This window comes from Bison bison, unplaced genomic scaffold (assembly GCF_000754665.1).
Source record: "Bison bison bison isolate TAMUID 2011002044 unplaced genomic scaffold, Bison_UMD1.0 scf7180017864192, whole genome shotgun sequence".
Taxonomy (NCBI): Eukaryota; Metazoa; Chordata; class Mammalia; order Artiodactyla; family Bovidae; genus Bison; species Bison bison.
Genome location: NW_011494764.1, coordinates 3,204,892 through 3,218,397, shown reverse-complemented (window position 1 = coordinate 3,218,397; position 13,506 = coordinate 3,204,892). Strand labels below are relative to the sequence as shown.

Here is a 13,506-nt window from a genome sequence, read left to right as displayed (position 1 = left end):
AGACAAGTAGCAGGAAGCTGCTGTGTAACAGGGAGCCCAGCCTGGCACCCTGTGACGACCAAACGGGTGGATTAGGGGAGAGGAGGAAGGCTCATGAGGGACGGGAGATACATGTATATATATGTAATTATCACTGATTCGTACTGATGTAGGCAGAGACCACCACACTATTGCAAAGCAATCATCCTCCAACAAAAAAATAATAATAAGTGAGCTATCAGGCCACAAAAAGATATGAACACACCTTAAGTAAGTGAAAGACTGAAAAGCTTACATACTATATGACTAATTTTATAAAATTTTGGCAAAGGCAAAACAGTAGGTGTTTGTCATGGGTTCAGGAGTGGGGAGAGTTGAATAGGTGAAGTCCAGAGGATTTTTTAATTCAGTATAGCGTAACAGTAAATCCATGACACTATGCACTTGTCAAAACATACTGAACTGCACAGCACAAAGAGTGACCTTTAATGTATGCAGGTTTTCACACGTTTTGACTGTGTTGGGTCTTTGCTGCACTACGTGGGCTCTCCGTTGCAGGGCACAGGCTTTCTGTAGTTGCAGCACACGGGCTTTTGTTGTGGCACACACGCTCTAGAGGCTTAGTGGTGGCATACAAGCTCTCTAGTTGCAGCATGTGGAATCATAGTTCCCTGACCAGGGATCAAACCCGTGTCCCCCACTTTGGAAGGTGGATTCTAAACCGCTGTACCACCAGGGAAGAACCCAGAATTTATTTATTTTTGACTATGCAATGCAGCTTGCAGGATTTTAGTTCCCCAACCAAGAAATGAACTCATGTCTTCAGTGTGAAAGTGAAGTCCTAAAAACCACTGGACAACCAGGGTATCCCTGTATGGAGGTTTCTAAAAATCACTTAGGAGGTGGTGGTGGGGTGGCACCTAGGATAGAATGCAGAATGCTCGTAGAAGGCAAGCACATAATTTAACGGTATTACAAACATACGAAACAGTTCTCAAGGAAGGGGGTGGGGCAAAGGTGTTGGCCTAAATAACTTTGAAAATAGAGTCTGTAAAATTAAAGGCAAAAGAAACGATGCTTAGCACTGTACACTAGTTGACCTAGGTTTTTTCCCACGTGGGTATGGGTTAACAATGGATATTACCATTCATTTATACTAGAATTGAACAACTCAGCAGAAAGTTGGCAGATGATAAAAGCAAGGTTTCTACCAAAGTAATACCACATGGATTCATTCATGCAAAACTATTAGAAATAACTTTTACACATGTGCCTTGACAGAGTTTGTAATATGCAGCTTTTGTGTTTCACAAAATAACACTGTGATATTGTGATAGAATAAGAAAAATGTATTTGGTTTTCATCCCTGGTTCCTGGCAGAGCTCCCTAAACCCTTGGAGTTTTCCAATAGGAGTTAGTGGAGTATCTTTTTATTACAAGCCCTTTTCAATCACTCCTGAGTTTATGTTAATGACGGGGCTTACCAGAGGGAACCAACAATATGGTAAGAAGGTTGGACCTTTCCATCTCGCCCCAAGACCTCTGGGAAAGAGAAGGGCTGAGACAGTTCAGTCGTCAATGAACAATGATTATGTCCTGTTCCATTGGGCTGTTCCTGAGTTGTATCACTTGTAATAAGCCGCTAATCTGGTAGGTGCTCCTGAGTTCTATGAGCCATTCTAGCAAATTATTGAACTGAGGAGAGGGTTCTGGGTACCCATGATTTATAACCACTTGGTCAGTACAAATGACAACCTGGAACTGTGATTAGTGTCTGAAGATCAGGCAGTCTTGTGGGACCTGAACCCTTAACCTGTGGAGTCTAACTCCAGGTAGTGTCAGAGTGTTTTGAATAGAAGAAACAGGTTTTTCTTTTAGGCATTACACTGATTCATTCCTGCAACTAGTACTGTTAGAATCAACTTTTACATATGTAATACTAATATTATATTGTTCATTCTATAAAATACTTGACTCCTCAAAATTTTCTAAGTCATCAATCAAAAATAAAGAAACTCTGAGAACTGTTACAGCCAAGCAGAGCCTATGCAGATATGACTAAATGTAATATCGTGTCCTGGAACAGAAAAATGTTAGAATAAGAAAACATATTGAATAAAGTATGGGAAAAGGATTTGAATAGACATTTCTCCCAAAACACAAATGGTCAGTAAGCACATGAAATGATGTTTAAAATATAACATCATTAGGCAAATGCAAATCATACCCACTAGGACAGCTATACTAAAATATAGCAAATGTTGGTTGTTACATGGAAAAACTGAAGTCTTCAAATATTGTATTGTAAAATGGTGCATACTTTTTGGAAGTTTGACAGATCTTCAAAAGATTAAACCACGTGAACCACTAATTACACTCCTAGATTTATGCAAAAGAACTTAAAAACATGCCCCCACAAAAATCTGTATGTTAATGTTCATAGAAGCATTATTCCAAATGGAAAAAATTCAAATGTTCACCAACTGATGGATGGGTAAACAAACACGGTATTTTATACAATGGAGTATTACTTTGCTATAAAAATGAAATATGGATATATGCTATGACAGCGATCAACTGCTAAATGAACATGTCACAAATGGCCGCATACTATTTATTCCATTTTGGAGACAATGTCTGAAACAGGCAAATACTTAGAAACTAGAGATTGCACCAAAGGGGCAGGGAATGGAATGAGGAGCAAATACGAACAGACTTAAGATTCCTTTCCTGGGGTAATGAAAATGGTTTGGAATCAGTGGTGATGGTTGCAAATCTGTGAATACACTAAAAACCACTGAATTGCACACCTTTTATTTGGCCATGTGGCTTGAGGGATATGTTTCCAGTCACAGATTGAAGCCAAGACCCCAACACTGGAAGTATGGAGTCCTAACCACTGAACAGCCAGGGAATTCCCTGTACTTTTAAAAAGTAGATTTAAAGGTATATAAAATGCATTTCAATAAAGCTGTTGTAAAAGGTTCTTTGTACTGATGATACATGCTTTTTCTTTAGACAGATGCTCTACAACAGAGCCAGTAGCTTCAGTGAAATAACCTTAACAAGGTTTTATTCCCCTTCTACATGGTTCACTTCTCTCGTAGCTCAGCTGATAAAGAATCCACATGTGATACAGGAAACCCTGGTTCAATTGCTAGGTCAGGAAGATTCCCTGGAGAAGGGACAGGCTACCTCCTTCAGTATTCTTGGGCTTCCCTGGTGGCTCAGCTGGTAAAAAAATCTACCTGCAATGTGGGAGACCTGGGCCCGGTCCCTGGGTTGGGAAGATCCCCTGGTGAAGGGAACTACCCATTTCAGTATTCTGGCCTGGAGAATTCCGTGGACTGTATAGTCCATGGGGTCACAAGAGAGTAGGACACGACTGTAGCAACTTTCACATAGTTCACTACTACAATTCAAAAATCTGGATAGAACTGAAAGAAAGACTACACTGTACAACTGTTTTACAAACCTTTATTGGAAAGGCTACAGACTTTGTATTGCCACTGCATTTCTTTTGCTTAAAGTGTTGTGGGGGAAGTAACCTTGGATACAAAACTACTACGCTGTTGCATCTTGCCCAGGCTGGTTGTGAAAGTTTTTGTACAATGGAGGTAGAGTGGATAGGGCAATAATTTAAACCTCACAGGCCTTGATTAATGTCAGGACCTTTTTCTTTCTTCAGGTTCTAGAAGACCTAGAAATAGACTACAAGTACTACAAATAGGCTCAGGGATGGCATATTTAAAATTTTTAATTTTCAGTTTTCTCCCATTTGTCTTTTACAAACGTATCTACAACTCATCTATTTTTTCCCTAAGTGTGTTCTAAAAATATCTACTCTGGAAATGAAAAGAAGATAATAGAAAATGAAAAAGCAGTACATCCTTTTCATAGTAGTTTTACCTGATTTTTCTCATACCAGCCTAAGAGTCTTACCTTTCTGTAAAAGAATAGTAATCAATGCTTCCCCCAGTCTCAAATATTCAACTTAATGGAGACAAGAGAATCTTTAACTTAACATTTAATGAAAACAGAGCATCTTAACAGGTTCTATGCAGACATGGTTCTAATACTGATTTGCTGTTACCTTATTTTTTTAAACAGAGTTGGGTGCGGAAATACAGAGGCCAGGTTAACTTGGCCCCAGTACTCAGGATCATGAGTTACATAACTTAGATGTCCTTGACTCTACAAAGCATTAATTGAAGCCAATAAAGCCCGTTTCTACCAATATATCAAACTTTCTCTTGTCTTTTGAAACTATAAAATGGGCATGAGCCTGAGGCATAAGCTTCAGGCCAATGGGTTTTTAAATACTGTTTAAGAACCAAAACTAGGATACATTCTCCAGTTTAAGGATAGATTTTACAGTTCAAATTATGTCCTTAAGGAAAGATTTTACAGTTCAAAATATGTTCTTCTTTCTAAAAATGTTGAGACAAAGAGTAATTTACACCAACTGCTTTTTATTATTCAGTTCCAGAAACCTTTCACAAGATGGTAAAAAAAAAAAAAAAAACCAAAAAAACAGGTGGGGGCGGGGGAGAAAGAAAGAAAGAAAAAGAAACACCCCGACCCCACCCAAAACTTTACAAACACAGCTCAGCTAATGATATTTTTTCCATTGTTCCCAGTCAGCTCCAAACCCATTGTGTGCAAAGCCCATTTTCCCATGCATCTAAATGATAGACACAGGCTATGAGATTCTTTATTCTATTTGTAGCAGCTTATGCAGGTGCAGCCAAACACAAAGCTTCAGGACAAACTGTACACAAACTTTACAATGTGGGAATTGAATTTAAAATATGAAACATAAAATCTACACAAAACTGATAAAAATCAAGCACAAATATCAGGACTGAAACTTATAACCCATGTGTGAAAGGGAGTCTTGTTTCAAGTGCTTTATTCTGCTATAGAACAGTCGAAATGAAGATGTAAAGCTTTGTGGTTAGTTTAAATTATACACTCTGTAGATACTATATCAATTTTAAAAGTTACACATAGACCAACAGATGTCCATCAGTTCATCTGGGTTGACCAGACCCTCCAGCTGGATTGAGGCAAACAAACCAGGCCAATGTGGAGAGAAAATCCCCCTGTGCAAGTTGTCTGCAGAGTTTACTGATGGGCGCATTGCACTCCTGGTCCATGATGGCTACTGCTTTCTTCATCAGAGCTATCATTATAGGCTTCACGCCTCTGGCCGCCTCCTGAGCCCCGTGTGCTATCAAATTCTTGAAGCTCTACCTCCTCAGTGTCTCCAATAATATTTGGAACTTCTGGTCTAGATGGCAGAAGATCTTCTAATTCCTTCATGAAAATGAACAAAAATAAGATTAGCTTGAAGATTATTATCTACTATCAATTTCCCTTTTGATACAATCCAAGGTGTATGTTTGACAGTTAAAACCTTTGCACTTTAAGCCAGAGATCACAAATGGATGACCCACAGACCAAATCGAGACATCTTTTGTGCAGCCCATCTACTGATTAGAAAACAATAAACAGATTTAATCGCTAACATTTAAACACTGGAAAACTTCACATTAGACATGTCTTCCTGCATGAATGACCAGGAGATGCTAAGCTGGGGTAAGAGATCTGCTCTCCAGAGTCCCAATCCTCCTACCCCCATCTCACACCGTCTGCTTATGCCTTCACTATTCCCGACTTGGCCCCATAAACTTTCACATCAGCTATTTCCATTTTAAAAAACAATGAGGCCAGACCATCAATCACTCAAATTAATAAACTATGTGATCTAATCTTAGCACCCAAAACAAATGGTAAGTGACAAAGAAACAACTATCATTAACCTTTAAGTCATCTGTTGCCTAATACTTACAGAAAGTTTATCTGGGTTGATCCAGTTGTTTTCAGGAAACTGCACATCAAACTTTATGTAAAGATCACCTTTTTCAAAGGGATTACGATATTGTGGCATTCCTTCACCTCGAACTACACGAACACATCCTATTATTTGAGTAAATAAAGGGGAAGATATTAAGAATTTTACCCAAGAAAGTGCTCAATAATAAATGTTTTTTGAGAGTCACCCACTGTAGAAGATTACAGAGAATCTTAGATCAGACAAAAATCAAGATTTACCTGGTTCAATTACTTTGCCAGGGGGGTATTTCACCACAATCTGACGTCCATCAAGGTGCTTAAATGTGAACTGAAACCCACAAAGAGCTTCAACAAGTCCTATCTTATATGTCATGTGCAAATCATTCCCATCTCTCTGGAACACCTACAAATGAAGCAAACAAGAAATAGCGGGACTATGGAGGCATGCTCTGTTGTGCTGTGTTACTTGAATCAATTCAAAACCTTAATTCTACCATTTACTGCAAAGGTCAAATTGCCACCATCCCTAAGTTCTCTAAATATATCAATATATATAAGGAAATCTAGCTATTCAGAAGTAATATGCTAGAAACTTCGATCACGAAAGAATTGGAATTGGGAATACAATGGCTCATAAGGCACAGCTGAAGCTTAAAAAACAGAACCAAGTATATTTTACAATTATGGCCCATTTCTGAACCATGAGGGAAAAGGTGTACAAGGCCCAGTGGGATTCTGTAGAACAGGTTCACCTGGAATTTCCTCCAGACATGATTCTAAGAGGGGAAGGGGAAGGCCCAAGCTCAACTAAAACAGCTCAACCAGTAAAAGGGCTCAAATCCCACACTTCATTTAAGTACGAACAAGTTTTACCTAACCTAAGATACAAAACTTGCTTAGGTGAATGCAAACCAAATGCTAATGGAAGTTGGCTTATTAATGCACTATAAGCCTATGGACTATGTAATGCAAAGATTATTCAACAAGCATTTTAAAAAATGTTTCTAAGCATTCAACATGCAGGAAAAAATACATCCAATTTCACACATGCCCAACTTACAACTTCTGCTTCTTAGAATTTTCAAATATCTATACTAACTTTTGAAATTTAACTTGAAATAAACTTAACTGCAGTGAACAGTCACCTAGATTTTTTTCAATAGCCTCTCTTCCAAAGAGTAAGGCTGGCTGGTTAATTCAGAGGAAAGGAAATCTGAAAGACAGACTCTTTTCCTAAACTATCCTCCTAAACTTACCTACGAGTAAAGTTAATCTCAAACCATTATCTTGACAATTGGTCCTGGACCAGAAGCCTCAGCAGCACCAGGAAACTGGTTAGGAATGAACATTCTTGGGCACCATCCAATACCCACTGCATCAGAAACTATGAAGGTGAGGCCCAGCAATCTGTCATTTTAATAAGCCCTCCAGGGGATTAGAACGTATACTAAAGCTTAAGAACCACTGAATTTATATTACCTACAATGAGTTTACTGACGTCTTTCTTACAATCGGAGGAAAAGTTGATTTAAGTAAGGTTTCTTTAATGCAGGACTTTTTCATGCTTTTGCAAATTTGTAAAATGAAAGTGTTTCTGAACATCTCATTATATTATTGTTCCAGGAACCATCCTTAACCAAGTATCATTTTGTTAAAGCAATATTAGAAGGAGCAAGAAGACATACTATGTTCTTGGATAGAGGAACTCAAACTAATTAAAAAAAAAAATGGTATTAGGGTTGATTCTTGTGAGGTAGGGGGCCAGCAGCAAGGGTGGTTAGATTAGACAATTAGATGCTAAAATTCAAACAGAAAATAAACAGGCACATGGCCAGGAAATTTTTGAAAAACAAGACTAATGAGGAGATTACCAAGGACCAGACAATAAAACACTTAAAAGCTGAAATAATTTCTGAAAAATAGAGGAGAGACTAGTATCACCCAATGTTACCCACCACTGTGGTTCTTTGCTGTACAACTTCATTATGACAGCAAAATCACCAAAAACAAACACATACCTATACTGAAAAATGATACACATGCATACACATTACTCTCAAAATTGCACTACTTTTTATCAGAAGATTTACATTCTGTTTCAAGCTACAGAAGCCACCCTGATCTCATGGCCTCACAATTCCTACAAGTGTTGACAATTTTTAAACAAAAAGCCCCAAGCAAAATACAAGCTTGTTCATGAACTAGTTCAAACTAGTCAATTTTTCTTAAGAGGGTTTAGAATATTCTCAGTGGTATAAATTAAACAAGATGCTTAAATCTCATTTTGGGTTCAAATTTACGTTACCAGTCAATAAAACCCAGAAGGAAAAATCTTTGACGTCTTACTAGATGAACTTCCATTCTAGCCTTTATCATCATCTATTTTCTACTTTAGACAACCAGTAGCATCTGCTATCACTCCACTCCAGTACTCCTGCCTGGAAAATCCCATGGATGGAGGAGCCTGGTGGGCTGCAGTCATGGGGTCGCAAAGAGTCAGACACGATGGAAGTGACTTAGCAGCAGCATCTGCTATTTGTTAGAAATTCCATGCAATTCCACTGTAGCCAATAATTTTAGAGGCTGATTTAGTTCCAAATGCCTCCTCACAGTTCCCAGAAAGAAGAGCAGGTTATTCTTTATCTCATTTGATTCTACACTATCTTTCTGACGGATGAGTTTTGTTTTTAAGTATGCAAAGCCAAGTCCAGGGAAATCAAAACTAGTAGTACATGGGAGCCAGAACTTAAGTCTCTTGTCTCTAAGAACAGTGATTTCTATTTTGTAAAACCCAATATACTTACAGAATATTTCAACCCATAAGATGGAATTCTAGAAATTATTCCTTGAAAAAAAAAAAAAAACAAAGCAATCTAGGGACCCTTGTCATTGGTAGGTTTGGCAATACTCACAAAAGGACAAGATATATTGCAATTCATAGATTTTCACTTTCACAGATTTGCTGAGGCAATAAATTTGACTACCATTCCTTGAGAAAGGCTAATGTAGTAGTAAGCCAGTCTAGTGAAGGAATGAATCTAATCAAATTCCCAGAATCTGCATCTCAATATGGCTTTATTCTCTACTGGATGCTGAGGAATTTTAAAAATTTATTTGTAGAAATCACCATCATATGGGAGAAAATTTTATTTGTGAACTAAAAAAGGTGGCTGACTTGTGATCTAGACTTCCAAAGGAACTCAAAATAGCAATGCAATCAAATACAAAGCCAGGATTCTGTCAAATGCTTCTATATTCAAGAACTAAGTGAAGTAAAGTGAAGTCGCTCAGTCGTGTCTGACTCTTTGTGACCCCATGGACTGTAGCCCACCAGGCTCCTCCGTCCATGGGATTTTCCAGGCAAGAGTGCTGGAGTGGACTGCCATTTCCTTCTCCAGGGGATCTTCCCAACCCAGAAATCGAACCCAGGTCTCCCACATTGCAGGCAGACGCTTTACCGTCTGAGCCACCAGGGAAGCCATTCAAGAACTAGGTGGGCACCAAAGCTCCATGCATGTTCTTCATGAATGAAAAGGTCTATAATATACTCCACGGCACATGTAAAACATACAGATGCAATGGTGTAATCAAAATAACATACTCCAGACCACACTGTTAGCTCAGTTCATTTTCCCAAGTACATTAACACAGCAGTCCCCAAACGTTTGGGCACCAGTTTTGTGAGTTCTTCCTGGACTGTGGGGTGGAGGTGGTGTAACAATGTTCAGGCAGTAATGCAAGCATGGGGAATGATAGGGAGCAGCATATACAGCCCCACTCAAGGTCCAGGGGTTGAAGACCCTTCGTTAACAGATACAATACTGAGTCAGTCAGAAATTTAAAAACAGGGAGTTCCCTGGTAGTCATGTGGTTAGGACTCAGTACTTCCACTGCTGCGGGCACAGGTTCAACTCCTGGTCAAGGAACTAAGCTCCCACAAGCCAAAGGACGCCCCTGCCCTCCCCTACCCCCAAAAAGAGAACGAGAAATTTAAAATGCAATGTTTTTAAAACTGAAGAACTTTTTTTTCAAGAAAAGCTCACATGGATACCCAGTTATGTAGAACAAATCAACAAAGCAGTACTGAGGACTGACACCGTCACCAACTCACCGACCGTCGAAGGAGCTCACAGTGAAAACTAAGCTGCCTACGTTATCTGGTCCAACGCCTTATCTTCATAAACAAGGAAACGGGGGAACAGACACAGCAGGATTACTTAAGGTTACAGTGCCAGTCAACGGCAGAGCTGGGACTAAGGTCAGCTCCTCCTTCTGACAGCACCTGTCTTGCTGGTCTACTAAGCAAGTCAGTTCTTATGAACTCAGCCAAACCACTTAACAACTTCATCTATATTCAATGCTACTTCAGGGAACTCAAACTGATCTAACCTGTATCTTGGGCTTCCTTCATAGCTTAGTAGGTAAAGAATCTGCCCGCAATGCAGGTGATCCGGGTTGGATTCCTGGGTTGGGAAGATCCCCTGGAGAAGAAAATGGCAGTCCACTCCAGTATTCTTGCCTGGAGAATCCCATGGACAGAAAGGCCTGGGGGGCTATAGTCCACACGGTCGCAAGAGTCGGACATGATTTAGCAACAAAACCATCACCAACCTGTATCTTGCATACAAGACCCATTTCTGATCCTCTGAGGCAAAAATAAAACAAAAAGGAAATTACCTCATGCTCTTTTTCTTGTAGCAAAAGAACAATGTCTCCTGGTTCCACTCCTGGGGCCTGGTCTGCTTCCCCAGTAAACGTAATTCTCTGTCCATGTTTCATGCCTTTGTCTACGTGGACTTCAAGAATCTTGACTTCTTTAATCACTTTCTTCCCTTCACATTTTTTACAACGGTCCTTTTCATTAATTACCTCTCCTGGAAAAAGAGGTCATTCAAACTTCCAGCAAGGGTACTATATTGCACTCTTAAGTAAGACAGGTCCTGATAACACCTTTATTCACTAAATAAATTTCCTGTACTTCTTTAAACTGCTACCTGAACTTTTCATGGACGTTCTTAGGAACAGAACTCACATCTTACTGCAGATTACCTAAAGGACCCAGCTACTCTATTCCAGAGTATAAAGTATCTTAAATAACATTATCTTACCTCCTGACACTACTTCCTAAAGTTAAAACAAAGCCTGAGGATCAAGCAAACAAAATGGGTGGTCAGACACTAGAACTTCTACAAATGCTTCATTTTTTGTCTTAGTTTCATTTAAATTTAACAATGGAGCGACAACCCAAATAAAAATTTAAACATCCTTTATGACTCCAACAGTTTTTTCTTCCATGTATTCTGAAATATTTGATCAGTGGTATAAGAAAATAAAACTGAAGTCATACAATAGTATATCATGAAAAAAATACCATCAATTTCTAATGTCTGATTATTGGCACACTTTAATGCTTAGGTGACATATAAATGACTTTAGGAACACTGCTTCTGCAAGGTATGTTCTGCAAAGCACCAGTTCCTTAAAATGGTAATGGCACATGGGAAAAGATTTCAGTCAACTCCAATTTCTTGAGTGGGAAATGTCAGCAACTTTAATAAGGTAAAATGCACTAAGACTCTTCAGGAGGGAAATATAATATGTGGCTTCTCAAAATTATCTTGTCACTTTCAGAAGCAATTTGGAAAAGGGTGTTCTAGAACTGTCCAATATAGCAGCCATTAGCCACCTGAGGTTATTTAAGTTTAAAATAATTAAAAGCTCAGTTCCTCAACCACATCCAGGTGGCTAGTGGCGACTACAGTAGCCATCACACACACAGAACCTTTCCAGCACAGAAAAATCCTTTTGGACAGCACCGCTCTAGAACAGGGCTGGCAAACTAAGGCTCACTGGCCAAACTGGGCACGCCTGTTTGTGTAAATACTGTTTATCCAGAAGACAGTCATGCCCACTTATTTACATATTGTCTGTGGCTATAAAAGGGCTAAAAGGGTAGAAGAGTAGCAGTTTCAAAAACCATTAACCTACAAAAACCTAAAATATTTACTTCTGTAAAATAAGCTTCAATTATAACAATCTATCCTCAAAAGCTAACTAAAGTTTACAGTAAAATTCTCTACTTATCAGAATGAGAACTAAACAATTTGCTGTCTCCCTTTTACCTTTTAATACATAAAGGATAAGTAAACAACAACAACAAAATCCAAAAGGACAAAAAATTTTGCCCATCTTTTTGGAAAAAGACTAACATTCCACTCAACACAATATAAATTTACTGTTTATCGGTGTTCACTGGGCCTATGCAAAAGGAAATAATATCTTTGCATTCTTAAAAATAACTCTCTACCTTTTACAATACGATGAATATAAAAACACGTTGAAAAAGAAAAACTGTAAGCCTCTCCAATTTCTGCACCCCCAATCCATTCCAACAGAAGGGCAGAGAAGCACTGGCACGCGTACCTTCTCCATTACAGTCAGAACACACAGACTGCATCTGCTGCACCATCCCTGGAGCCAGCTGTCTGATCATGATGCGGACACCTCGACCCCGACAAGCACTACACTTCTGAACAGCTCCAGACTTCCCACCTTGGCTAAAGCAAGCAAAAGTATAAATTAGACTTTTTCCCCCCTAGGTCATGAAAAATGGGAATTGTGCTTTTCACCTTCATCTTCAACCCCCAAAGACTGGAATTTTAACCAACTTTCAGAGGTATCAGAAACTGTTCTGGGTTGGGTAGTCAGTTTGAAATCATGAATAATTTTTATTTGATATAGACTCAACAAGTTACTCAAACAACAGATGAAATCTATTTCATAACCAGGAAACACACTCACCCACTGCATGCACTACAGAGTACATTCTTGCTAAGCTGTAGTTTGGTTGTCTTGCCATTATACAGGTCTTCTAAAGATACTCTGTGGAGAAAAGAATTAGATCCAAATTTTGCCAAGTTGTCTTAAATACAAGAAAGCATTAGCTGATACAGCTAATTTCACTATAACCTTTTAAACAAAGAATTCAAGAACACCTTACATTAAGTCAACTGAGTGAGATTTTATTTTGTAGCTCAAATTGTTTATGGCTATAAATACTTAAAGCCAGAATGTAAAGGATCAAGCCAATAATTGATTGTGCTGTATTTTCTGATAAAGCTGATAACTACACAAATTCAAAACATTACACCTTCTTCTAGCTTTAGACAAAACCTTCACCTAATCCAACCCTTTGAATGAAGCAAAATTATTATCCTCATTTTAGAGGACAAAACTGAGGCACAGAGAGGTTAAGTAACTTGGCCCAAGATCACACAGGGAGCCTAGCTCCGGAGTCCATGCTCTACTTGTAAGCCTCTGTCTCCTTCAAGGACAATTCAGAAAGGCTACAAAGTTATATTACAATTTCTGGGAGACGCTCAGATTGGCTATCTCTTTAAAAAAAAAAAAAAAATTGGCTTTATTATACTGTAATAGAGAATGGGTTTCCAAATAGAAAGCCTACAAGCTTTCAATGTCTGAAAAACCCAGAGAATTACAAGCAAAATTTGAGCAACTTTTACAAAAATTTCAAAGGGGTCCATGACCCCCAAATGGTCCAGATAAAAAGCCTATTAAAAATCCCAACTGATAAACCCCAACTTGCTTTTATTCACACAACATATTTGAACTGCAGGACCATTCATTTTCAAATAAACCTCAAAAAAA

General features: G+C 38.7%; 1 protein-coding gene across 1 annotated transcript in view; it reads right to left on the bottom strand.

Moving 5' to 3' along the window:
• Nucleotides 1-3,442: 3,442 nt before the first annotated feature.
• DNAJA2 (DnaJ (Hsp40) homolog, subfamily A, member 2) overlaps nt 3,443-13,506 on the bottom strand; it is a 13,909-nt gene continuing 3,845 nt past the window's right edge. Inside the window, exons 4-9 of the mRNA XM_010843905.1 lie at nt 12,640-12,720; nt 12,262-12,395; nt 10,516-10,712; nt 6,097-6,241; nt 5,834-5,961; nt 3,443-5,298 (exon numbers count right to left, since the gene is read on the bottom strand). Coding sequence (XP_010842207.1) covers nt 5,107-5,298; nt 5,834-5,961; nt 6,097-6,241; nt 10,516-10,712; nt 12,262-12,395; nt 12,640-12,720 — 877 coding nt within the window. The 3' untranslated portion in view covers nt 3,443-5,106. The remainder of the gene's footprint in view (nt 5,299-5,833; nt 5,962-6,096; nt 6,242-10,515; nt 10,713-12,261; nt 12,396-12,639; nt 12,721-13,506) is intronic.